The following is a 27,273-nucleotide window of genomic DNA, read 5'->3' on the forward strand; positions in this document are numbered from 1 at the left end:
TACCTCAAAGGTGCTTTTTGTCCCCAAAGGCCAGGTTAGAGGGATACACCAGCAGACGAGCTCTGTGATCAAGAATCTGACAGTTAAAAATTATTTAATATTCCTGTTTTGACACATTGTAGCTCTAGAGGGGAATTAGTCAGTTTTCTGCTTGTCTAGATTCTTCAAAAACCACTCACACAGGTTGTTTTTTTATGTGTAAAAAACTAATTTATTAATATTAATGACACCCATGAAAACTTGCTTTTATTCAGCCGGTGCTATCAAAATGAAATGAAACTCTTTTTAATAAAGAAAAACAAATAAAACACTCAGTGGCTGTCTGAGAAAAAGCAATTATCTCATTCTTTTGTGTATCTAAAATAAGCAGGTTTGATCATCTCAAAGCTGTACACACCCTTATTTAGCCGGTGTGTTTGTTCACACTGATCGATCCTCACACATTTCTGAACGACTGGCCTGGATGTACTACACAGAGCAAACTCTGGCACATTAGTTCATTATGGGTGTTAATCATACTCAACAATCTCCCACTTGTCTTACCTTATTTTTTTCTAACGCAGCGTAGAATCAATTGGCACATAAAGAAATCAGTAACTTCAAAAACACCAACCGTGAATAATTTGTGACCAAAGAAAAGCACAAATGTAAAGGGCCGATTCAAGAACGCCAGGAAGAATAGGCAACAACAACTGCTCACTGCAATCCCCTGTGAAATAGACAATCATTCTCTCCGTACAATATTTTTTGAGGTTTGTCAAACAGCCAAGCTTAAACAAGAAATATCTCACCTTTAAAAAAAAATCCTAAAACCTCCCATCAGTGTCAGAGCTGAAGAATGGCAGGTGCACAAGAGCAGGTAAAGTTCACAGTGCCTTTAGATGGAATTTCCTCATTGGTTTGTGGCGACATTTGACATTAAAAGGCACCGTATGAAATGACACAATGACACAACCACCCCTAACTGCCTTTGACACGTCCAGTCACAATTCTTGTTGTGGGAATAGTTCGTTATTGCTCACAAACAGCTGGCAGGGTGTGCAGACCACATAAATGGTAATGGAGCTTTATCTGAGCGAGTAACCAGCCAAACATTTTGTGATGGAGTGTGTTCCTTTCCAGGTTGTCTTTTGTGTCTTTATGTGTAGACCCTCCGCTTATCATCAAACAGTTTACGGACAGTGTAGACCTGAGAATGTAAAAAGAAACAGAGACACGATTTTGGTGAAACGATTCAAACTCGTTGAAAACATCAAGCAGTTTCGGCCTTCTTCATGAGCATTCAGAAATGAGAGCTGCCTGAACTTTCATCACTTTAATCTCCACTCAGTGCTGTGTTACCTGTGTGAGGGCCACACACAGCATCACCAGCACGCTGGCACAGGACCAGAACGAGACCCTCCACAGGTTGTCTTCAAGAAGGTTTCGGTCCCGTGCCTCAAAAGCTCGCAGCACCGTCTGCATCTGCCTGCTGTGCTCCAAGCGTCTGTGCAGAGAGTCCATGGACTCCTGAGGAGAGCAAGAGGAAAGTTTGAGGGATTTTTTAAGCAAACTTAGGACTTGTGCTGAGAAAAGAGAAGGACTAAGAGGAAATGCTATTGCAAAATGGTCTCAGAAGTACACAGAAGTTTGAATGGTTGGAAACATGCTCAAATTGTTTTATATTTTCAAAGTGAAGGATTTTGGAGGATATGTGGACACATGTCGGTTAAAAACTGTGGTTGACTTTACTCTATATTTTTCATATTGTCAGCAGATCCTTGAAATGACCAAAGACAAGAGTGCGTCAATACTTTCCCACTTCCCCATCCTGTCTGTGGCATTCAGCCCCAAGATCAACTTATTCTCCGTAATGTTTGTCCTCTTTACCAGAGCAACAACTTCTGGGAATTTGACTCTTGAGTGAAGGATTACATCAAGGCTTAAACTACCTTAATCATGTGCTGATCACAGTTGAACGCATCATGTTCCATGAGCTCATTTACATAATGCTGTGATGTTGTGATGGTGCGGTGCATTCAGTTTCCTGTAATATCAGTTTCATCCCTGAATGACTGGTACAGTGATTACGCACTATTAAATAACTGTATCATTTAAGTGTAATGATTTTATTGTCCATTGTTTGAATATTATACTGTTAAAGTCACTGTGAAGGTACCTGCTGTAGGTGTATAGTAGTTGTGTAATGTTGTGGGGCTGTTTGTTTGGTGAACTGACTACAGATGTAAAAAAGCTCATGGCCGACTCTTGTACAGCTTATTTGATGTACACTGTCAAAATAAGAAAAAATAAGTTAGTATTATTTATTTAGCTGTTGCGTAAAGCTCCTGTGACTTTCTGTTCATGTCAAATCTGGCACCTGGTCTCGTCTCTCAGCTGTAATATGTGAAGTTGCAGTTTTCAGACACTGTCTCATCTCTCAATGGTCACTAACTTTGGAACTTAAAAAAATGGTATGAATAGTCTTGTCTGACACCTACCTCCCTTGCAGTGACTTGAATGTACAGAAGAACTATTTATAGAGGCTGGATATGGCAGTATGTGGGACTAAGTGGGGAAAAAAAGTGCATAATTATACCCTCTAAGAGTCACACCCCTGCAGTGTAGCAGAACACCTTTGTGTTTGTAACCATGAAGCACTTGGATGGAGTGAAACACATCAAGCCTTTTCTACATGTTATTGCTGAAGTGGGATCAGCTGATTGCTCGCTTTGGCTTTTTGATATAAACATGATTTAAGTGTGATAATGATATTTTTATTAGAGTAGCCAAATCATTAAAGTGAACTCTTTGTGGACAACATCTGAGGAGTTTCATAAAGATTTTTTGAGGGACTAGTAATAATAATTAATCAAGAGAAGAGCAACAAAAGAGACTCTTTGAAAAAAGTTCCCTCTCCATAAATCATGTTGAACTAATACCTGGCAAAAAGCTCATCAAAACAGTTTCTCTCCTTTCCTTTTCTCAGTGGCGTGTAGGTTTCTCTATGGCACATCAGAATATCTTGATACGATCTGAAATTTTAACTTTCATATCACACTACGTAAACAATTTTGACAGCCCTGTTGATAGCACAGCTAAAAGGAGAAGTCCCGCTCAGCCACAGTGGGGTTAAAGCTGTGCAGCCTAAATCTAATTCTCAGAACATTACGAGAATTAGACCCTTCTGTTTCCTCTTCTTCTCCATTTTGTTTCAGATCAACAAACCCGCCGGCTATCTGTGTCACTGAATCACTCCTGCTCTCTTCCTTTTATTTACTGCACAGCTGATCGTCTGATTTCTGGCACTCTGAAACGTGAATCTGAGTAAGATTGTGGCTCACCATATGTGACTGTAAGAAATTAGGTCAACGGAAAACAGTCTTTGACAACATTTATGCCAGAAACACTCGAACTTAAGGCTGAAAGTTATGAATGACCAAAAGTTACATCCTGAACACCAGCTGGACTTGAGTCCTGTGTGCACAACTCCTGGATGCAACTTCTCTGCCAAGGGCAGAGCAGGTATTAGTGCAGAAAGTCAGATGAAGCTGATAAAACCAGAAAATAACTGCAAAAAAGTCAAAACAATGTGATAGCAGATAATCTTGTTTATAGGATGACCAATGAAACTCCATTAAGAGAAATATCCATGATCTGACACTATTCAGACTGAGCTCATTTTAAGGTTTGCTTTAAAAGTAACCATGTTTGAATAAACTTCCCTTTGCAAAAGCTATTTCCTGAGCCAGACGGAAATGCAGCGCTGGTATGAAACCTAAACCTGGCTTTGGGTTTCATACTAATGAAGCTGTCAATCCAATCCAATACTTACATGAGAGCTTGGGATGTGGTTCACAGTGTAGATTACATTATCTTGTGATATACACTTCGTCTAAACCCTGTATCTAACCAGAAGTACAAAAAAGACCAAATTCACTGCATCCAAAAGAATCCACCATGCAGCCTCACTTTTCCTACATTCTGTTATGTCAGAGTCTCTTTCCAAAAATTGAATAAATCCTTTTTTTTCCACAAAATTCTACACACAACACCCTGTAATGACAACTTGAAAAAAATAAGGTCCCACAGGTGATGGTGCATGTAAGAGCACAAATCAAGCATGAAGTCATGCCTGAGACAGGGTTGTCTTTGGGCAAAAATCTGGGGAAGGTCCCAGTGAGTACACTGGCCTCCATTATCTGTAATAAAAAGAAGTTCAGAACCATCAGGACTCTTCCTAGAACTGGCTGCCAGTCTAAACCGAGCGAACGGAGGAGAAGAGCCATAGCAAGGGAGGAAACCAAGAACTTGATGGTCACTTTGTCAGAGCTCCAATGGTCCTCTGTGGAGAGGAGAACCCTCTCTGCAGCAACCCTCCAATCAGGCCTGATTGATAGAGTGGCCAGTCTTTAGTAAAAGGCACATGGCAGCCCGCCTGGAGTTTGCCAAAAGGCACATGACTCTAAGACCATGAGAAAGAAAACTCTCTGGTCTGATGAGACAGAGATTGAACTCTTTGACTCAAATGTCAGGCATCATGTTTGAAGGAAACCAGGCACCGCTCATCACTTGGACAATACCATCCCAACAGTGAAGCATGGCGGCGGCAGCATCATGCTGTGGGGATGTTTTTGAGTGGCAATGAGTGGATGATGAGTAAAAATTAAGGTAAAGATGAAAGCAGCAATGTACAGATATCCGACATCCTGGATGAAAACCTGCTCCAGAGCACTTTGACATCAGACTGGGGCAACAGTTCATCTTTCAGTAGGACAACAACCTTGAGCACACAGCCAAGATATCAAAGGAGTGGCTTCAGGACAACTCTGTGAGTGTTCTTGAGTGGCTCAGTCAGGGCTCAGACTTGATAAAGATCGAACATCTGTGCAGAGATCTGAAAATGGCTGTTCACTGATGCTCCTGACGGAGCTTGAGAGGTGCTGCAAAGAGGAATGGGCCAAAATGCCTAAAGACAGGTGTGCCAAGTGTGTGGTATGATGTTCAAAAAGATTTGAGGCTGTAGTTGCTGCCGAAGGTGCATCAACAAAGTATTGAGCAAAGGCTGTAAATATTTATCTACTTGTGATGTCTTAGTTTTTTTTGTTTTCCAGTAAATTTGCAAAAATTAAAAACAAACAATTAATAAAGAATGCATGATAAAAGAATTATTGCTGATGTTCAATATGGCTATACTTTACAACTCATTTAGCAACACTGGCCAGTACTGACAACGTAAATGATACAGTGCATTCCATAGACTGCACTGTTTCTCATGTTCCTATAGTTGTTCGTCTATTGTTTCTCAGCAGCGGCACACATAAGCTACATCATACCGTGGCTTGATGTGGATTGGTCCGTGGTGAGTGTGTTAATCAAAACGGTCGTCCAAACATCAGCTGCTGATTTTTTTTGAAGGTCCCACCTCTGAAAACAAGTCTGAAGAGCTGCTACCCAGATGGACTAGTAAAATATTTCCATGACAGATATGTGAAACTGTCCGTATGGCGTGTCAGGTTATTGCTTTGTATGGATGGGAACCACATTTTCCAGTTAACTGTTAACTTATAAACCTCTCCAGTATCCTCATACATAACTTTTGTTTGATTGTGGTTCGTATTAAAATTCCCAGTGAGAATATTTCTATATTCTGTAATATATTCCACAAGTTTTCATCAGTCTGTATTTTCCTTTTGGGTCTTTGTCATCCCCAACCTCGACAGGTATCTTCATACAAGAGGAGAGTGGGTAAGATTGTGTTACTTGGCTGCAATTTGGTTTTGACAAGATGACAAGACTGTTGCCAGTCAAGTCTGATGCACTTGGTGTAAGTTAATTTCAAGAGGACAGTCAGGGTTAAGTCCTACAAAAGATATGAGACCCACTAAGTTCACACCCAGCTTGTGTATTTTGCCCTGAATGTTTAATGAGAAAGTCCCTGAGAAGTGAATATGATTTCCTCTTTCATCTCACCCGGATGTCCTCCAGCTTGTACTCCAAAAGGCTTCCATCAGGCTCATCTAGTCCTGCCCACTCGTCATCTCCACCCACATCACCTCCTTGGCCTTCGATGATGATCTCAAAGAAGACTGTTTTCTCCGAGAAGCGACTAAAGCTGTTGTCAAAACAGATCTTATAGTCCCCTGCCTCTGTTGGCTCCACCCTGGAAAAACAGGAAATAAGGTCAAAGATAAACAGACATGTCAAACACTGCAGGATCCATAAAATTAAACATAGTTGAAGATCAAGGCCCGAATGAGGAAACACTCACACATGGACTCCGTCAGAGCGCCGTGTCTCGTAGACAGTCACAATTTCTTCTGGGGTGACAATGGTGAAGTCTACATCCATACCTGAACCTGCTATCACCTGAATGAAAACACACAAAGACAAACACACACACTGAGCAACAACCTCACACATGATACCCTGCAGTTCTTCTTAGTATTGCCTTAAAGAGCCCTTTTCAGACATCATTCCTCTATCAGACAGTTAAAGTGAAGCGACATACCAACACTACTCTGTGCAGGGGGTACGGTTGCTTCTATAGTGTCCTTGTTAGCTGGGCAAACAGGGAACCAGAGGCAAAACACTTTTAGGAGAGATCACTCCATAAGAGAGCACACTGTCATCTCATGGACTGAGACTCTCCCACAAAACAAACACACACTGTGAGCAGTGATGTTTCACTTGTTACATTTATGTGGGGATGCACACTTTAGAGAATAATAAAATAAAAAACAAGCCGTTAAGTTTTTCAGTTAACTGTTAACTCATAGACCCTCGAATGCTTTAGCTTTTAGTCATTGGGGAAATTCACTACCAGCTGAGCCTCTAAGGCACTCTTGAGTATTTGTTACAGTAAGAAAATTGCATCCTTCCGTGTCACCAATGAAAACATTTGCTCATATTCTGAGATAGCTTTGAAAGCAAATTAAAGATATTCAGGGCTTGAACTGTCTTCTTGACGGAAAGCTAAATGAAGGAACCCTCATAGGTTCTTTGATTTGGTTTCAGGTTCTTTTTTACATTTTGCTGCAAATCAAAATGGAAGATAAATGTACTGTTGACAAAAAGTTTATGCCCTGCGGATAACAGCCATAAAGAACTTGAGATTCTTTTCTTGATCTTTAATGACTTAAATGAAGTACCAAAATTTGTTGCTCCCTGAACAAGGCAAAGACCAGGATCAGGATATCTCCTCACTGCAGGATGGCAAGAGACAACCAGGATCTTTCGGACATAAATGTGAATCCTTTACTGTATAACATATAAAAAGGCTACTTCAGTGTAACCCTTGAGGGCATCTCTTACAGGAATAAGGCCTGTGCATTGAAAACACTGCTCTTTCACTGTGAGGTCTAAAAATGTCAAGCTCCTCCTGGTGACAAGTTGTTGTAAAGTCAATATAAAGGTTATGAACTCACCTTTCCTCATATTGACTGATGGAAAGTGTCTCAAACTTTAAAGCTAATGCACATTAGACACATCTTTCTCATGCAAAGTTTTATTCATTATAGATCATATTATGCTGATTAATCTTCAAGTGTTTGTTTTTCAGAGAAGTTAAGTGTTAATTAGAAATTAGGTTTAAAAAAAAATCACTGGCTAACAGTTCTAATGAAATGTGTGTAATATGTCTGAACCGGCTTAGCAGGGTAGAGGAGAATAAACTTTAACACTAGCACAGCTGAACTTCAAACTAACACAAGCATTTTTTGGCAAAGGACTCCACCAACCTAAGGGATCTTGGATATTTCATTTGTAGGTTAAAATGTGTTTTGGTAAATGGAGAGGGTGTGTTGTCAGCCCTGTTGCTTTACCAGCAGGGCTGCTTCTGCACATGCCTTGGCTGTACCAGTGCAACATGTCAGCGCCTACCGCCTGTCTTTGGGCTTCACATCTCACAATGAGTGGATGTGAAGGCCTGTTACCCATTCTATATATAGTCTAGGTTGAGGAAAAGTGAAAAGAAAAAGTACTATTGCAGACTTTATCTTGTTGTTCTGAAATAAACATTATTACATGTTGTACATATTGTATCACTGGGGCAAAAATTGAAAAAAAAAAAAGATACTATATAGATCACTCTCTCAGTTTGACTCAGTACATCACTACTCTGTGACACCTAGCTGTGGCACTGCTGGCAATGATCATACACTTCAGCTGTGTGTTTTTCTAAAACCCTGTGTCTTTTTGGTATGTTAATGTCTAACAATGAACCAATATTACAATAACATCCTTGTCAAAGAAATGTTTAAGGTAACGTATGCTGAGTAGTCCGTCTATCCCTACTTGTAGACAGGAAGTAGTGATTCTTTGGCCCAATAAATAATAACAAGGGGAATTAACATTATGGATTAAGGTCATAGCTTTCTCCTGTCATTAGATATTTGCCCAACCAAGAAAAAAAACACTTGGTTTTGTTATCAGTTTGCTAAAAGGTACGTTGGTGAGCTGTTGTTAGCTTATGGCCAAAGCTTGCACATACAGCACCAATTTATGCAAATAAGTCAACAGTTACCAGCATGTCAGCTAGCCGTCTGCAATATGCTTCCGTGTCGCTGTCATGAGTCTTTGAGCTTTGAAAAAATAGCACACAGAGACGTTTTGTCAATTAAATACACACAGTTACCTGATATTCGACCTCCATCGTACCATTCTTTAAAGCTGTTTGAAAGAAACACTCTGATCTTCCGGCTGGCAGCAGAAACGTAAACTCGCTGTCTAGGCTCTGTCCAAAACAGCTCACAGATCCAAAACACCACCCGAACACTAAGGCGAGGACCAGCAGCCCTCCTCTGCTCTGGATAAGCTCCATCGTGAGGATATTCACAGACACAGGGCTATCTAAGTTCAGCCATCTCCTCTGCATCCCTCTTCCGCAGCAGAACTTTGCGACGCTGTGGTTGGATGAAGGCCCGAGAACGAGTGTGACACAACGAGCCAATCAGAGGAGGAAGAGTAGCAATGTTCCTCCAATCAGTGAAGGGCTGAGGTCAGGGCCGCCATAATCAGCACAACTACTGTATGAGCAGCTGTTGTGACCGGTAGTGACATAGGATATATTTGGCAGTTAGGTGAAATAGGTGAATTAACCCATCTAACTACATTGAACTCCAATCGCTACATATTATTTCATTTTACAATTCCACATCCACGTTGAAGAAATGTTATTACAGCACAGTCTTTAAGTGTTACATAACAGCTGTTTGAAAGGTTGAACATGTTTGTATTTGTGTAGCAAGAGGGAGCATGAAGAGAGACTGAGTCAGAACTTTGATGGCTGTTTTCCGTTAACAGGGCAATTGACTCAGAATAAAATAACATTATAAAGTTGATAGTTAAAAATAGTGTTTGTAAGCTTATACGTTTGTGACACAAATTACATTATACATCCAGACAGGGGGGTATTTAGACGTTTTGGGGCCCAAGGCAAACCCAGTCAATGGGGCCCTCCATGTCCTTGTAACTCATCTTCCTCAGAGCTAGACTGACCTTCGCTGGGTCCACTGTCTCTTTCCGAGAATCAAGACATGAGACAGTGCTAATCTTGTACATGGTAACATAACGCAACTAAATGCATTTCCTCAAGTTCTGTACTTTAGTTTGATTTTGAAAAAAGTGAATACATAATTCAGTCCACTTTGTCCTGGATTTGAAATCTTTTATGGTCAACTGACAGCTTATTTGTCCCACGGTGGGGAATTTACAGAGTAACAGTAACAAACAAGAAAGTATGAAGTGAAAAACATTACAATAGGTAAATATTGAAAAAAATAATTTGGTAAAGACAAAATATGTAAATATTAAGCACAACATAAAACCAGGGAAAAAAATCTACTGAAAGAGGTGATATTTACAGTTACCATACTTTTTGGTATTATTATTTTAAAGTTAATGTATTTGTATTTGACCCCCTGTCCAGTGAGTTATGTATCCAAAAAAGAGATTTTGTACAATAATGTTATCACCAACTCAAAAAGTTTGATTTTGAAAAAAATATCCTGTTTCCTGGGCTAGATAAAGTCCTTAAAAATCCCAAAAGTCTGATATGTTTATCTCAGATCTCAGAGCAACATTGTTTTATTTCCGACTTGGTTGAAAATAAGAAAAAAATGGGTAAAAAGTGTTTTTTTTACCACTTTCTTCCTGAATCAAATTTTCAGATGTGTTGTAACATGGAATAGCCCATTGAATAAGTAGGGAGGGGGAGTACCCAAAACGATCATTAAAGATTAAGCCTTTTGATGTATTTTGAAGCATGTGAAGTAAGATTTAGAAAAAATAAATGCTTTCAATTGAAGAGAACTTCTTAAATCAGTTTTTAAGAGATGCTTTGGGGGCCCCTGGGAATCTTGGGGCCCCAGGCAACTGCTTGTGTTTGCCTAATTGTAGCTACGCCCCTGCATCCAGAATTACCAGAATTAATAACTGTGACGTACATCATAACCTTAGAAGATGTCTCGATATCAGAGTAAAGATGACTTACAAGTTGCCTATTAAAGAGAGGTAAAATAACATCACTTTAGGGTCTAAACATGGGAAGAACTCCACTTTTGGTTAATTAAGGTTTTGGTTTCTATTTGACCTCCATTAATCCATTAGCAGCTTAATGGACAATGTATTGACCTATAATGTGATTTTTGAAATACAACTATTTTTGTGTTTACCTAATAGCACGAGCTATCATCTGTCTTAGTAACAGAACTTCTTGCACATTCACAAAAATATTACAATTGGTTTTGTGCTTTTATCTTATAGGCTATCTATTGCACTAAAAATGACTACACCAATGAGCTGTGAAGTGAAAATGGGAAAGTTAAGTATTTGCAAACACAAAGAGATCTGGATCTTCATCTTGTGGGCGAATTAATCTTTGATCAAAGCAGATAACAACACATGCCGTAGTGTAACAGCAAAGGTCACTGTAATACAGAAACTAGTTTGGAAAAGAATCAGTAGAGCAATATGAACAGGGTCACCAGTCTTTGTTAGTGTAAAGATTTATTTTTTTCCAAGCATGCCGTGGTGACTCATCTCATTAACACAATCTGTGACATTTGTTCTATTATGTGACTTTCTGTCACTTTAATGGCCCCGAAACACATCTTGATCATACTTATTGACCAAAGCTAAAAAAGAAGAGGTTCCACAGTATACCGATGACAATGTTTCCTTTACAACGCTCCCCCAGTTTGGATTAGATCAGTATTTAATGTAACAGTTGTATCTAAAGTCTGGGTAAAGTATTAACATTTGCTTGTTTTTATGTTCGCTAGAAAATGACGGCAGCACTAAGGTCTGCCTCCTTGGACTTTTGTTTTTTAGTGTTTACTCCTCATCAACTAGTCTTGTAACGCTTCTGCCAGAACTCATCTGCGACATGATGCGGTTGTTTCAGGGCTGTTTCTGTCAGTGTGGTCAACATCTTTTTCATGCCGCTAATTCTGTACTGCTTTCCCACATTTTGATTTCCTTTTTTTCTGCTTTTGACCAGTAAGAATGAAGTATCTGACTCAGTTACCAATGTATTTGACGATTTGGGGTTCAGAGTCTTTGGACACTTTGGTATGTGGACTGTGAGACCACGGATTGAACCGTCAAGCTAAACACAAGCCAGGGTGTCAAGTTGGGTTCAGTAGCAGGAGTGAAAAATATTTTTTCGTAAATGAAAATATTACGTTCTGCAATGTACATTGCATGTTAAAGTTTTAAACTTTAGGTATTTCCTCTGATTTGTGAAATGATTTTGGTAACCATATTTTACACTTGAATTTCAGTTTCTCATCTGCCATACTTGACAAATAAGGAGCGTATGACAATTGTGCAGCTGACTTGGGTGAGCTGGTTTGTTGGAAACCCTGCATGCATCATCTGTATCATCAAAGAGGAGAATTTAAGGGTCACATATGTTATCAGGACGTGGGAGGCCTCAGCTCTGCACATTCACACTCAGCATAAGGATGGAAACAGGCTGACACCTTAGACTGCTGACCCACTTAAAGGCAGCAGATAACCCTCGCTGATTTTGAAGATATAAATACATACGTTTCAAGGTGTTTGAATGTACTTCAGCTTTGTTATTCCACAGGAGCACAGCGTAGTACGAGGCAAATTTCCCACAGGGATGTCAAGTCTATTGTATTATACTGTATGGTGTCATACCATAAAGAAATGTTTTGCATTATATAATTTAATATTGAATCAAATAACCCAATGTAGAGACACAGTAGCCACATTACTTCATAAATAAGGAAAGCAAAAAAAAAAAAAGACGTTTTTTAAAAAAAATTAAAACATTGTGACTTACGTCAATGTAGAGCAGGTTGATGCAAGAGGAAAGTGATGAAACAATACAGGTTCAAGTTTTCATTCACTCTTACATAATGTTACATTTAACACTTCATGTAATCATTTTAGCAAAAGTTCTCTCATGTGTTTATGACACGTCTTGGCTTGTTGCCTTTTTTTTCCTCCCATCAAATGCATTTCACAAGCACACGAAGCTGTACATTTCCGCTTGTCCTCCCTGACACTTTATCTCAACTGTTCACAGTGTTTGAGCGTTTGATGGTGTGTGTTTCTGTGTGGGGGTGGCTTCTAAAAACAAGGGCAGTTTCGACATTAAGAGCCTGTCATGAGAAATCCCCCCCTTCCAGCAAAAAAACCACAGACTGTCTAAAAGATATCTAAGTTTCACACTGAAAACAAGTGTAAATCATCTCTTTTAGTGACACATACTTATCTGAGTCATTTCTGGATGACACTGCTTTTTTTCATCAGCAAAGAAATGGAGAAAAAGCTGCAATATCTTTATTCAAGCATACAGAAATGTTGTATATTGAATTAAGAGGGAAATTAAAGAATTTCAAAGACTCAAAGTACAGTTTTACTCAGTTAATCAGCTTTAGTTCATTTCTCAGATGAGAAATGAAATTCTCAAAACTACTTCAATCTTCACACCATTGTGTCACTCGTGCGCATTAACCTCTTAAGATCCGAGCTTGAGACCTAATAAGTATAAAAGCTAAACTTGCCCTTTGTATGGCAAGTTTGATTATTTGTCTTGAGTTCTATATTAGTAGTGGGGTTTTTTTGTTTTGTTTTTTTCAATAAATTGGTGTAATGTTGTGATTTCACCAAAACATGATGTGGGCAGTGCCTCTAAATAATGCTAACAGGTCAAAGTTTGAAAAATGAAGTATGGGTCCGAGAGGCAGAAATGTAATGTCCACACATGTAAATGCTGGGTCTCAAGAGGTAAAAAAGTAGTTTCTCATTTCTTTGAATTAGTTGGAAACGCTTTGAGACATTCGTGCTAATAATTATGTACAACTCTCTGTTGTTTTCTACATTATCAGTTGCTTTTGTCATGTTGATCAAAATGGATTATCATGGGTCTCTGTTGAATAGTAACACCTAACAACATTTAGTCATTAGTTCATCGCACAAGGCTTTACATGCAAAAAGGTTGAACAAGTTATCCCAACATGTCAAGCATCTCTCCACATAATTCCATTAGACTTTTTTTCTAAATCCGTCTGGATCAGTAAATCCCACACTGGTCAGTCCTGACTTTCTCTAACAAATGGAAATGTGTGAAGCGTTAGACCAACCAATGATCAACCAATTTTCTGAAATAGCTTAAAGGTGAATCTCATGAACCATCAACTGGCAGATATGTATGTGAACTTTCCTCTGTATGGACAGTGGCAACAAATTTTCTTTAAGGACAATACAGATCTATCACGGTTGTGGCCCATGTTCTCAAGCATCAGCTTATGATGGCTGAGGTTGTTTGAAAGATGCCGCCAACAGTGAGGAGAACAACTGTGTCTTCAACCAGTCAGACTTTTTGCTGACAGAAAAGATCTTTGTTGTGATGTGGATGAGAATTTGTGGCCCAGCATACAGGAACATCAGGTGGTTTGGGAAGACAGCTCTGAAATTCCCACAGCACTGAATGTGCAGTTTTCCCTATAGATACTGTCTTATGTTTACATTTTTACTTCTGTTTTTTTTTCTTTGTGCTATGCAGCACCTTCTTCTTCTTTCTGTATCTCAGTGATGGAGTCAGTCAACAAATTACAGCCAAACAGTGAACGCGTAAATGTGAATTTTGTCCAGTATCTTGCTATCAATCTTCCACATATACTAGTATGTAACTTACAATTAAACTGTCAACAAAACTTGAGGCATAGTTTACATCAGAACATCCTTCGAGAGTTATGACAACATGACAAAGCAATAAGACTGTCCTTTCCGTACACAATGACACGAGGACTGATACACTGACGTGTTCAATGACACAGATATTTACTTTTGAGAGATAAATCAAGAATTTTGAGAAAGAGACTGGCTTTTGCAGGTAATCCGTGGTGTTCTGCTACTTGTTTGAACTGTTTTGACGGGGAGGATGGTTCGAGACATTTACCAAAGCAACTGAGAAAAACTGTTAAGAACTGTAGGTAAAAGCAAAAACAAAAAACGTGACTGAAAACCTCTACAATGATTTCCCCATGGCTATGTTAAGTGGAATCACACTGTTGAGATGTCACACGCAAAGACATATGAAGCAAAAGCTCATTGTTTGTGAAAACAGAAGACAGGGTGAGGGGAAAGGGGAAGAGTGCAAGTGTACATGAAGTGATGCAACTTTTAAACCAAGCAGTGACCGTAAAACATGGGAGGGCAATGTTTCCTAAAAGCAGTGTGTCATCACATTAGCACAGCCCATCCCCTACCCCCACAACAAACAAATTAATAATTTAAAGACTTTATGACACCAACAATATTAATCCACCATCATAGGTAAGCCATTGGTGATAGTTGTAGGGAAAACAACTAGACAGGGCAGGGTAAGGTGGACAAAGACATGGGCTTCTTTCATAATGTTGACCCATGTCAGACTACTCTCAATCCAGCTACCTCACAGATCCCAACTGTCTCCTTAAACTGAAATCATCGGTATCAAAAGTGTTATATTTGGGATTCAAACTGGAATAGAAAATTTCATACAGCTGCATGTAGAGTTATTCAGACCTTTTATTTTATTTTATTTTATTTATTCATCTTTTTTAGTTTTTGAGTTTTTGTTTGTTTTCCATATGATGATGATGATGATGATGAAGATGAAGATGATGATGATTGTCTTCTGTTCCTGTATTTATTGAAGTTGTGTTTCATTATAAAAAAGGGTTTTCTAAAACACCAGTGTGAGAAAAACAGGGTGGACTTGTATTTATTTATTTTTTTATTTGTTTATTTCATTTAATTTCATTTAATTTTATTTATTTTATTTTATTTTATTTTCATCTTTTTTATTTTTTGAGTTTTTGTTTGTTTGTTTTCCAGATGATGATGATGAAGATGAAGATGAAGATGAAGATGAAGATGATTGTCTTCTGTTGGTTTATTTTCTGAAGTTATGTTTCATTATAAAAAAGGGTTTTCTAAAACACCAGTGTGAGAAAAACAGGGTGGATTTTTATTTATTTATTTATTTATTTATTTCATTTCATTTTATTTTATTTCAGTTTTTTTATTTATCTTTTTATTTTTTGAGTTTTTGTTTGTTTGTTTTCCATATGATGATGATGATGATGATGATGCTGATGATGAAGATGATTGTCTTCTGTTTGTTTATTTTCTTAAGTTATGTTTCATCATAAAAAGGTTTTTTTTAAACACAAGTGTGAGAAAAACAGGGTGTTTTTTTATTTATTTGTTTGTTTAATTCATTTTTATTTATTTTGTATTATTTTATTTTTTATTTTTTTGTAACTGTAAACCATATTAAGCCACTACAGGGGTGCCAAAGCTTAACCAAGCCTTATACCCCCTCTTTGAAGTCAAAAGGCCAAAGATCACAGTATGTTCAGAATGATGTGGTGAAAGTTAAAGGCTTACATTAACAAGTTGTAGTACATTAAATCAAATGAAGACTGGTGTAGATTGCTGTAATGCAGTAGACAGTGCTTAGCTGCTTGTTTGTCATCTTCAGTCCCTTCTAGTAATCCATCTTAAAGCTCCTCACTGTAGATACTGCTGAAAACTGTACCCGAGTGAACCTGAAAGAAGCTCTGAAACCATAGGTCCTGAAAGTAACACTGCAGCAAACAAGTGGCAGTCTGTGGGTGACAGTGTAGCACTGTGGGCAGATGTCAGAAGTACATGTTAAGACAAATTAACAGTTACATAGCCTCTTCAGAGACCTGTACCCTGTTTGGACTGTTTTATATCAATCACACTGCAGGATTAAAAATGTGCCAGTGCACATCTGGACATGTGCAAGGTCCCTAGAAAACAGCTGTAGTAAAAACACACTTGGGGTGCCAAACTGAAAGCACTAAGTTATATGAGAGAGAGAGAAAAGGAAGTTCAGCTGAGGGAGGATAACAGTGTTTGGCCGTGGTAAGGGAGTGTCTCACACACACACTGACACACACACATGCGTCTCTCTCACTCTCTTAGTGTCTTTACTGGCTCTCCCTCATGTCATCTTCATTTCCTCCTTACATGAGCTTACTCGATTGTAAAGCAACATTACTGAGAGTTGACAGGAGGCGAGCAAACAGAGGGGGTGAAAGAGAGGACATTCTCCTTTTGACAGGTGAGACATGTAAAGACCACATTACTCAGAGAAATGCCAGTTTGTTTGTTTGTCTATTTATTCGTTTGTTTTTTTCTTTCTTTTTTTAAGGAGAAGTGAAGAAAACTTTAAGGATTTTTTTTTTTTCCATTACAGCCGAAAGGACTTTGAGAGGTGTGTGAAAAGCTGCTCCTGGGTGACTGAGCTGTGACAGAACATCAGGTGTGACTTTAAATCAAAGGTAACCTTTCTGAAATACATGAAACCCACTGTAAGAGTTTGGCATTTGTCTTTAAACTTTTGGACCTGTTTAACCAGTCTGTCTTTTGTGTGCAGAGTGTTTAAGGTATGTTGAAATCACTGTTTGTGAGAAAGTGCTTGCCTGGCATTTACCTGCTGTTAGCACAGACAAAAGTCCTGAAGCCACATCTATCGGTTTCACACCTGACTGTTCTGTCTTGTTCTCCCTACCTGTCTCTCTTATTGCATTTTGACCTTTCCTCCTCTTGTCTCAGGTGGAGTGCAGAGAGGTGGGATGGCAGAGACCTGTGTGGGCTCACCCCCCCAGGTGTTCGTGGTAGACAGCCAGGCAAGCTACATCTCCATTCCAGTGGGGAGGAAACAGAGGTGGGCGAGAGCGGGCCAGAAGTTTCTGCTGCTGATGATGGGTCTCGTCGTGTTTGGACTCGTTGTGCAGGGATGTTTAATCCACAACCTCACCAAAAAAATTGAGGTATCACAGATGCTTTTTTATGAGTGTGTGTGTGTGTGTGTGTGTGTGTGTGTGTGTGTGTGTGTGTGTGTGTGTGTGTGTGTGTGTGTGTGTGTGTGTGTGTGTGTGTGTGTGTGTGTGTGTGTGTGTGTGCAAGGGAGAGAAAGAGAGTTGAGAGAGAAACCATGGGACATGGAGCTGAGTGGAAATTCCTCAGACTGAGAATTTCCCACTCTTGCTGTACGTCACACACAGACATGATACTGGCGGACTGCTGAATAGGTTTGTGTGTGGGCTGTCATTTGACTTTTAAGTTGAGGGTCAGTCGTGACAAGAGTGTTAAATGGACTTGTTTACTCTAGTTTTACTTCCTCTTCTGTAATATAGCTTCACTTTTTAAGTTTCACAATGCTGTTTATTTCATACTGATTTCTTTGTTCACTTTCTCATTCATCACAGATCTTTCCTCCTGATCTCACCAAATTGCTGATGATTAGAAAACCTAAACTTTTCATTTTGGTATTTTGTTTGAATCACCTCTGAAGGATAACACTTTTAACCTTCTTCCTAAAGTGCTCAAAGATTCTCCCTCTTGATTTCTCTGATGAAGATTTGTTTTAATCCAAGATCAAACCTTTAATGAAGTAATTAGAGAACGTGACAGACAATGACTGCTGTGACTTTAGTTTGCTGATGGTAACTGGTGAATGTTAAACTGATTGTGTTTCATTTTAACACCACATTCTTACCCTGATCAATGTCTTTGCAAGCCTTTTACCCTGTCACTGCCCTCTCAGTCCTTTTTCCAACATCTCTACTGACTCTTCTCTTTTACTTCTTTTAAATCTCTTCTCTTCCTTCATCAAGTTGGAGAGTTTGGGGAGGTAGAGCATAAAGCAAAGCTGGTACCTGGAGTACCCCAAAAAGGCCTCCCACCCTGGCTCTGCCCTGTCTATCCTTTTTTTTTAACATTTCTCCTCATACTCTCCTCTCTTTTCTTATCTATATTAGTGTGGTGTTGAGGGCCTAACCTCACAGAGCACATGAAGTTCTTCAAGTAAAAATGCTTGACGAAGCATCTGTGTCATGATTGTCTTGGTGATGTAAATAATTGACCCCCTGTCCTTGTACCTTCTTGCTTGGGTCATTGGAGGGCATGTGTAAGTTTCTGTATCTTATTGGTTGAGTATGATCTGGGGATAGGGGCAGAATTGGATGGGTTTCTTCATTAGGCACTTCTCTTTCCATTCAATCACAGGTGCCGTATGTTTATAATTCAAATCAGCAGGTTTTCACTTCATCTTTGTTCATTCTTTGGGTATATTGCTTCAATATTCTCTTTCTTTGGTTTGTTTAAGATGCAGTATGTTTGTTTTGCTGTGGATTGTATGGATTGATTTCACTTCTCTACTCCTCTTTATGTACAGAGCATCAGTATTGCTTTTTTTTTTTTTTAAGGCAAGACACCTCCTGTGCTTACACGCCCAAACACACAGATTTTTTTTTTTTAATCTCTCTTTTTGCTTTTTTCTTCCCCTCCTTACAGGCATTCTCTCTCTGTATGTCTCACCCATTGTGCCAGAACCTGTCAAGTGCCATATCAACAAGTCTACAAGTAAGAATTAGAGCATGTAAAACGTTTTCGGGTACCAAGTTATAGACTGTACTGTTGCTCTTCCTGGTGTTTGCCGAAGTTTTTGACTTTAACTCTTTTCTGTGTTACAGGGGAATGTAATGCTGGGTAGAATCAGTTCCACAAACAGTGAGTAACAGTTCATTTAGCCTGACATTGCACAAAGAGGAATCTTAGATCTTCAATATTAGAAACTTAAATTAAAAGAAGATATGGGTTGATAAGGACTGAAATCTTTGACGATCAAAGCACTTGCAAAATGTTAAAAATAAAAATGTAACTGTCATCTAAACTTTTCTGGACAGATTTCAATGAGATTTCCACAGGGGGACCACTTACAGAAGACATCCAGCAGAGGCCTTTTGCTCACTTCATGGGTGAGATGAGATGATGTTGTTCATCATGAAACCAAATAATGTCCACTTCTGTAATGTTTAATTTGAGCTCATTTTCTGTCCTCTTGTCCATTTTCATGTCAGGATCCAGCTTGACTTTAGACAGGGACAATGTGGTGCACTGGATTAACAACAGCGCGGACAGCATCAGGCAGAACATGGGCTACAGAGATGGGCGCCTACTAGTGGAGAGGATGGGCTACTATTACCTCTACTCTAAAGTGTCGTTAGATGCTGAAGAGCAATGTTCGTTTTTCCAGCATGAGGTCTGGAAATACACCAAAGCGTACGGGAAACCAATACGGCTCATGAAATCAAAAAGGTTTGACAGGGTGTCACCCCTCCCTTCCTTCCTTTGCTGTTGCACATGTGCTTAAAGGCTGTTTGTTGACTTTCTTCTGTTTTTTGTTTTGTTTTGTTTTTTTCAGTTTTTTTTCTTTCAGTTTTTTGTCTTAGGACCAAAGAGTAGGGAAATATTTCTGTCTCTAATATTCATTATGCAGTTTGACTATAGTTGTTCCGAAACAAGTCATATGTCAACATTAAAGTGTAGGTGAACTGATGTATGTAATACCTATGACATGTTTTGTTGAAGTGTTTTTTATGCTAGTCATTTACTTATACTTCAACACCCACATTAACCTTCCTTTTTATTTACTTTATTTTTCAATTTTTGTCTCTATGTGTATCAACAAATTGAGCTAAACCATACTAGAACAAATGAAACATCACAAAACCAAACAATGCTAAACTGAAACAAAAACAACAAAAAAATAGACTTAATTAGATAAGCTTAATTAAAGACAAACTAAGTTAAATCAAGTTAAATTAAACCATATTTAATTAAATACGAGAGAACTAAAATTGAATAAAACGATAAACAAAAAAACTTCACTGAACAAAATCTAAACTAAGCTTCACTTTTTAAAAAAGAATTAAAAAGTTTTAATAAAATATAAAAGTAAACTTAGCTGTACTTGCTCCAGCCGAACTTAACTAAGTTAAATATACCACTGAGTGCACTTTAAAAACTGAAATATATTTTTACTCAACCTAACTGAACTTAAGTCAGGTAAACTTACAGTTAATGTCAGAAACTTTAATTTTGTGTTGAAATTAGCGCCCCCTTTAGACAGTCTCAACACTCACTCAGACTTTTTATTTTTTTTCACAAATTAATGTCAAACCTGATGATGTTTTCTTATGTAAACATAATAATGTTAATAATAATAGTATCCATTTTAAATTTACAACTTAATTGCTTCATATTGTCCATGTTTCTGAATGTCTTATTTCTTTTTACTCTACCTTTCCTAGCTTTTTGTCTTCATTTTATTACAATAAATGGGAATTTACCAAATTTCACAAAAAATAAAAAATAAAATAAAAATTAATCTGAAGTTGAATGAATTCATCCGGGCTTAATTGATTTTAATAAAACAATAAATGAAGCAAATCAATCCGAACAAACAAACAAACAAAACTTACATAATTTAACTTAACCCAGTTTGAGTTTACTTTCATTACCTTGACCTCACTTGATTTATCTGAGCCTAGTTCAGCTTTATGCCAAGTCACTGTAGCTTTATTCTGTCTTAACTTGAAATGAATACTGTGTTTCTTCAGTTTTGGTAATTCTGAGTTGTCACCTCTTTAGGCCCCGCTGCTTGACTCACAGACCATCAAATAAAAATCCTCCGGTTGGGGAGGATTATTGGAACAGTTTCCTGGCAGGGATCTTCGAACTTCAGCAAGGGGATGAGATTTACGTCAAATTGGACAGTAAAGAAAAGAGGCATCCAGATCCTGCTGACAACCTGATGGGGGCCTTTATGATATCAGAGAAACACCCCACCACCACATGAACAGATTCTGTCTCTTTTCATATATTTACAGTGTACTCGCTGGTGAATTCAGTTTGTCAAAATGTTCTCTAAGTTATTCAGTTCTTAATGAATGTATCTGAATCATTTCAAGAAAAACAACAAATGGTTGTGTTGTATAAAGTACCTGATATTTGGGTTATATAATCCTTATTGATATTATTCTGTAAGATTTGATGTGCAAATAAAATGCTTTTTTTCTAAGAAACATCAGAGCCCATTTGTTATTTTCTGCCAAAAAAGAAAAAAAAAAGGACACGCAAACACACATTAAACTGTATGAAACCAGTTTGAGACAAACCGCACAAGTTACACAGATGCAGATCTAAAGGTTCGCAAAACACAAACACCTGCATGAGTCGTGTGTGTGTGTGTGTGTGTGTGTGTGTGTGTGTGTGTGTGTGTGTGTGTGTGTGTGTGTGTGTGTGTGTGTGTGTGTGTGTGTGTGTGTGTGTGTGTGAATGCAGGATGTGGTTAAGTTAAGTAAAGTTGCTCTGAGATGGTGGAGTGCTGAGGTTGGTGTGGCTGACTCAGCTCTTCTTGCTGAGCACCAGGGGAAAGTTTCACAGACGTTGCTTCTGTGGCAAATGAGAAATGGAGACTTGCGAGGAGGTGCAGAGATGTGAGGAAGGGAAAGCGCAGCAACTAATGAAGGAATCTCCTTTAGAATTGGTGAAAAAGAAATAGAAACCCAAAGCAAAGAGTGAAAAGGTGTTAAGGTCATATGTGTGGCAGCGCAGAGCACCATGTAAACAGGTATACAGACTGATAAACAGTTCACCACAAGACGGATAGACGAGTGAAACTGACCTCAGATGCAGTTGATATGTTTATCATATCCTGCTCTGACACACTGATAAGTATCTGTGCAACTGAGTGAAAACCAAAAGAAGACATCTCTCCTGCAGACTGAGCACGGATACTTTGCAGTGCATAACACCACATCTTACTGCTGCTCATTGCCTGCAGCGTAGATTGTATCAGTGCTCCTGTGTTGAACTCAGGTCAGACTTACTGATTAACATGCTTCCTCTCCTTTACATATCCAGGTTTATAATGTTGTTTTTTTTTTGTTTTCCACCTTATCATGACTGGAGTTACCACTTAATGTAATGATCAAGATTAAAAGTACACACACACATGAAAATGTATTCATTTACAAGTTATTCTGTATTGTTCCAGATTTACCAGCCCAGGTAAAAAGTGGCATCCCTGATGAAGCTACTCCCAGTGCTATTTCTTAATAGTCAAAGGATTACTTTCAAGTTTTTGATAACTCTTTTGGTTTGTGTCCTTATATAGTTATATTGCCACAGATCATTCTCACTGATTAATGATGACAGCAAAATAAGAAAAAAGAAAGTCATAGACTGTTATAGGCACGGAAGAAGCTGTTTCCGCTGTCGAAGTGACAGGAGTGTTACTTACCTTGCAAGTCTGGCTTTTAACTGAGTTTTAGTCAACTTTGTTTCTTTACTTTTTTTAAAATTTGTTCTGAAAACCTTTTTCTATTTATTTGATGATTTAACTATTGATTTGTTCCTTTCTCAGCTCTTAAATGCCTTATTATTAAATTGTAGTCTAGCATCTTATTATCTTTTACTGCTGCAGTCCATTTGGATGTTATAACTTAATGTAATTCTTTAAATATGGTTTATTTAGTTTACCATAGACCTAAAATATACATTAGGCATCATCTACTGTTTTTAAAGAGAAATTTAAAGGCATACGTAGGGATGGGTACCAAATTAGGTACTTCTATAGGTATTGAGCAAATTCTTTCAAAAGTACCGGGTACCAATTCATGTAAAATCAAAAGGTACCATGTTTAGTTACCTACATGCCTCCTTGTGACTGTGAGGGAGTGGAAGAGTAGGCAACTTTCCATGCTGGACATGAACACAGCATTGCAAGGTTACATATTGATGAATAAATGTGTTAAATTGAAAAACTTTTTCATACTTTATTATTAAACAAATTGATATGTTTTATCTCATAAACACAGAAAAGTATCGAAAACTGGTACCGTTGGGTACCAGTACCGATTACCAGGTACCGGGTATCGGTACTGTATCGTTTCTAAGGTGAAAGGTACCCATCCCTAGGCATACGCTTACCTTACCAGAAAAGCAGTGTCAAGGTGGAGTTGTCTGTAGCCTCACAGCTAACAGCAACAACGTGTTGATGGGCAGTAGAGTCAGGCACATCCTCAATTACACTTTCTTATACAACCCTTGTAATCTTAACGTCTTCAAGACAAACAAGTTAAAAAAATAATCACCCTATGTACAGTGTGTGCAAAAAGAGAGATGAAATCACAAGACCCAAATTACTTTGGCGGTAAAGATGTTTTGTTTTTTTAATCAGCTGTAAGCTGGAGACTTTAATGTGAGTGTTAATGAGGTGTCTTGGGCATTTGGAGACAAGTGGATAGCTCTTCCACATAGGCTTCATTTTTCAACATCAGAGGTTAACTGTTACAACACCATTCTGCCAATCAAAAATTAGACACGAAACAATGTTTACATCTTAAGGACAGTTTTTGAAAGTATTTTATACACAAAAGTCTTTTTGAATTCACTTTCTGATAAACTATTGGCAGTTTCATCAAAATTCATTGATATGCCAAGAAAAGACACGGTGTGCATCTTCAGTTCTTTTATGTATGGTTCCTTTTCACTAATTCTTATAAGACACTTTGTAAATCAAAAAACTTCTCTTACAGGACATGTATGTGATGTTACTAATGTGAATAAATGAGAAATTTTTCTTGAAATATAGACGGTTTTTTTGTTAGTTTTTGCTTTTTGAAGGAAATCAATCACCAAAATAAATAAATAAATAAATAAATTAAACAAAACACAACACAAACTAGCTTTTACTAACATCCCTGCATTGGTTTTGGAAAGCAAATCGAGTCCGACAAAATATGGACTTCCTTTTAGGAAATGGTAAACCTAAAATACCAAGTGTAGTTTTTCTATAGTCAGCATTATCTTCAAGTCTCATACGTACTTTCCCTGCCTCTTATGAGTGCCTCCACGCTTAAAAGTCAGTTATAAAATCATAACGTCTCTGCGCTCAGTTAACAACTGCACCCTGAGTTTATGTAACATCAGAGCAGCGATGTGTTTGTATGCTGACCTATATAGTTTCTTTCCTAAACCGCTCTATATGGTAAATAAACAGGATGTGGTGTTCATCCAGTTCCTGTTAAAGATTGTATAACCAAGGGAACTTTCCTTCACATTCACACATTTTATCCTTTCCATTTGAAAGTTTGTAGCAATTGCTTACGCCATAAGTTTTCATAATTAACATCAACGTAGTCTCGACACTCGTCGGATCCATATTAACTGTGAACTACAGTAAAGTTTAGTCAATAATAATGAAGTTTGTTCATAGGATTTACACATTTTTGTGATTTAAACATTTCTCCATGGTTATTAGTTCACATATTTATGATAGTGTGATTAAATGATAGGTTTCAGTTCATTTTGCTTCTGTTGTGTTTTATAAGTGATCCTCATCATTAACATCTGAACAACAATTGAGACAGCCTGTAAATATGCTGAGCATGTCTGGGTTCAGAAACAGAAATATAATTACATAATTTATGCAAGTCTCAATTTTATGTAATTTATCAAAACACAAGACACATTTCATCCCATGTAAACTGCAGTATATTGCACATACACACCAACGTAGTGATATCTACATTCAATTGACATAATGTCTAAGGAAAATAATCATAATAAATATGGATACTTAAATAATTTTGTATTTCAAAATAAATATAAATATATCATGTATAGTACAATATATATACATACATTCTTAAAGATATGTGTGAGTGCAGTCTTTTCATTATGCGTTATCAGAAACGCAACTCCGCTTCCTCTTTGAGGACTTGGTTTGCAACAAACTTGGCCTTAACTCTGAGATCAGCACAAGCAACCGAAGACTTGTGCCAGCCTGGCTTTGTGCAGTCACAAACTGGAGTTTTTTCTTCCGTGGATATCCCACGCTTCAAATAGCAGATCAGCACCCTAAGGACAAAAGGTGCATGACAGTGCCTTCATCAGTCCACAAGGAACACCCCGAGTCCAGAGCCTTTCAGCTCCAGTTGCCAGTTGTGGAATCCAGTCTTTGGCAGCGTCATGTGAGTGTGCAGCTTCTCTGACTCTATCCGTGTAACTGTCCAGCACCTCTTGCTCACAGGTGTTGCACTTGGTTCAGACCTCTCTGGGAGCTCCACTTCACAGGTAAGCTTGTCACCCACATTCACTGTGACAACACCCTGAGGACATGTTTGGGTGCAGGTGAAGATGAGGTCAGTGTAAACAAAGTAGGTCCCTTCCTTTTTTGGTTGAAGCGAAAACTGTTTTGGGTTGAAGTCAAAGTTACTTCCAACAGACGTCCCATCACCGTAATCAAACTCTGCCAGAGCCATGTTGCCGGTCACCAGCTTATCTGCAGGGGGAGACAAACACATAGGATCAGGAGGATGTTAACAATATGCACAAACAAGTCAAAGGCCAAAATGTGTTACATTCAAGGCAACTCTTAGTCTTAGTTGATGATGGAGTGTTAAAAGTTATATGAAAACACTTAAAATTTTGGCATCTGTGTAAAAGCCCTTACATGTTTAAAACCTGAGCTATCCACTTAGCCCATAAAAATGACAAAATATAACAGTAATAGTATCTATATTATGCCAATTTACCATCCACTTGTGCCTGGTTTTGGGAATATCTCTTAAAATGAATGTGTAATGTCACTTTTAGGGAAAGAAGACTTACTTTTTTCAGCTCTTAGATAGGCAAAGTTCTCCATCTGTAGAGAAAGAACAAAAATTAAGAAAATTAATGGATTACATTTTGGACGGAAAAACAATTCATATCTAAGAAGATCAGACATTTATTTACCTTGTATTTTTGATAAGATGTGGGCTCTGGGGCTCCTGGGTAAGGGGCTGCATGCAAATCTAGTTGGGACTTCAGCCCCATCACACATATCACTCCGCCGGCAGCCACGGCTGTCACAGCCACAAACAGAAAAATGATGGAAACTACGAGAAAAGTGTCCAAGCAGCGTCCACGCCGGCTGCCACTCTTCTGTAGTGACTCCACGTCCATTTGTGTAACTTGGTGTCCCATTATGAGGCAGTTAAAGTCTAAGCTTGGGAGAGAAAACCGACGGCGTCCAGTTTTTAATAAGGTGAAAATAATACTTAAGGTGTAACTGTCCGCTGAGAAAGTTGTTAAGCTCCGGGTGCTTGGTAGTTAATCTCCACAGAAAGTCCTCGTGTTGTGCCAGAAGGTTAGTCCAGGTCTTGAGGTAAATGTCACAACTGTCTGCTGTGAGAGTCATGGTAGTTTTTATAGCCTAAGGACCCTGCACTAAGTATCAGAAACGGAGGAAAAACACGGAAGTCATGGGTTTCCCTCTCGCCTCCCGCCTCCCCACGCGCGCCCCCTTCTTTCGCAGCCTGAACAAGAGGTGAGAGAAAAAAACACAAGCGCAGACATTCCGCGTCTCTGTCTGCTGTTTCACAAGTTCACTATCATGGCAGTGTGTGTGTGTGAGAGTGTGTGAGTGTGTGGAAAACGAAAGGGAGAGGAATACCCGCTGCCCCATTCCGGTACAGTCAAACAGAGACCCTACCTTCTTAGTACATCCCTGGAGTGGCATAAGTGGCACATTTAAGAGTAAGATGTCTCTTCGACGTGATTTATTTTTGTCTCCATGGAGAATTTTTTTTTTTTTTTTTTTTTTTTTTGTGAAAGTTTATACGGAGGAAAAACAAGATGATTTTTCTTTGTGAGATATGTCAGGAGAGTACAGTGTTTCGTTATCATGATGCTAAAAGACTGCGTCATCGGCACTGCCTTGCAGCCCAGCCCCAGGTGTTAAATACCTGGTGTAATTCTGGAACAACCACGTGCTTCTCTTAACAGCCAATCACATTTAGACCCATTCATAGCAGGGTATAAAGTATGGAAAATAGATCAAGGGAAGTTCCCCTCATTTTTACCCCCTTGTGTGTGTGTGTGTGTGTGTGTGTGTGTGTGTGT

At 38.5% G+C, this 27,273-nt stretch overlaps 3 protein-coding genes across 6 annotated transcripts; 1 reads left to right on the plus strand and 2 right to left on the minus strand.

Moving 5' to 3' along the window:
• Window positions 1-216: 216 nt before the first annotated feature.
• Window positions 217-8,889, minus strand: tmed1b (transmembrane p24 trafficking protein 1b). Its single transcript, XM_074693694.1, has 5 exons — window positions 8,615-8,889; window positions 6,251-6,348; window positions 5,953-6,142; window positions 1,342-1,509; window positions 217-1,189 (listed from the first exon to the last, which is right to left on the minus strand). The coding sequence occupies exons 1-5, from the start codon at window positions 8,852-8,854 to the stop codon at window positions 1,139-1,141; spliced, it is 747 nt and encodes a 248-aa protein (XP_074549795.1). The 5' UTR covers window positions 8,855-8,889; the 3' UTR covers window positions 217-1,138.
• Window positions 8,890-16,458: 7,569 nt separating this feature from the next.
• LOC141785197 (tumor necrosis factor ligand superfamily member 14-like) lies at window positions 16,459-21,220 on the plus strand. Of its 4 annotated transcripts, none has more exons than XM_074663376.1 (8): window positions 16,459-16,594; window positions 16,685-16,814; window positions 17,089-17,306; window positions 18,832-18,900; window positions 19,011-19,047; window positions 19,224-19,295; window positions 19,398-19,635; window positions 20,971-21,220. In XM_074663376.1, exons 3-8 carry the CDS (start codon window positions 17,109-17,111, stop codon window positions 21,176-21,178), a joined length of 822 nt encoding a protein of 273 aa, XP_074519477.1. In that variant the 5' UTR covers window positions 16,459-16,594; window positions 16,685-16,814; window positions 17,089-17,108; the 3' UTR covers window positions 21,179-21,220. The 4 variants fall into 4 exon arrangements, with proteins under 4 accessions (XP_074519477.1, XP_074519494.1, XP_074519467.1 ...); XM_074663393.1 differs by having other exon boundaries at window positions 16,685-16,795; XM_074663366.1 differs by having other exon boundaries at window positions 16,510-16,594; window positions 16,730-16,814.
• Window positions 21,221-23,589: 2,369 nt separating this feature from the next.
• Window positions 23,590-27,067, minus strand: LOC141810276 (uncharacterized). Its single transcript, XM_074697676.1, has 3 exons — window positions 26,125-27,067; window positions 25,999-26,032; window positions 23,590-25,669 (listed from the first exon to the last, which is right to left on the minus strand). Exons 1-3 carry the CDS (start codon window positions 26,353-26,355, stop codon window positions 25,278-25,280), a joined length of 657 nt encoding a protein of 218 aa, XP_074553777.1. The 5' UTR covers window positions 26,356-27,067; the 3' UTR covers window positions 23,590-25,277.
• Between the last annotated feature and the right edge of the window lie 206 nt (window positions 27,068-27,273).

The sequence above is a fragment of the Halichoeres trimaculatus genome, unplaced genomic scaffold, assembly GCF_033239565.1.
Source record: "Halichoeres trimaculatus isolate MK-OKI-2021-1 unplaced genomic scaffold, fHalTri1.1 fHalTri1_scaffold_2, whole genome shotgun sequence".
NCBI lineage: Eukaryota > Metazoa > Chordata > Actinopteri > Labriformes > Labridae > Halichoeres > Halichoeres trimaculatus.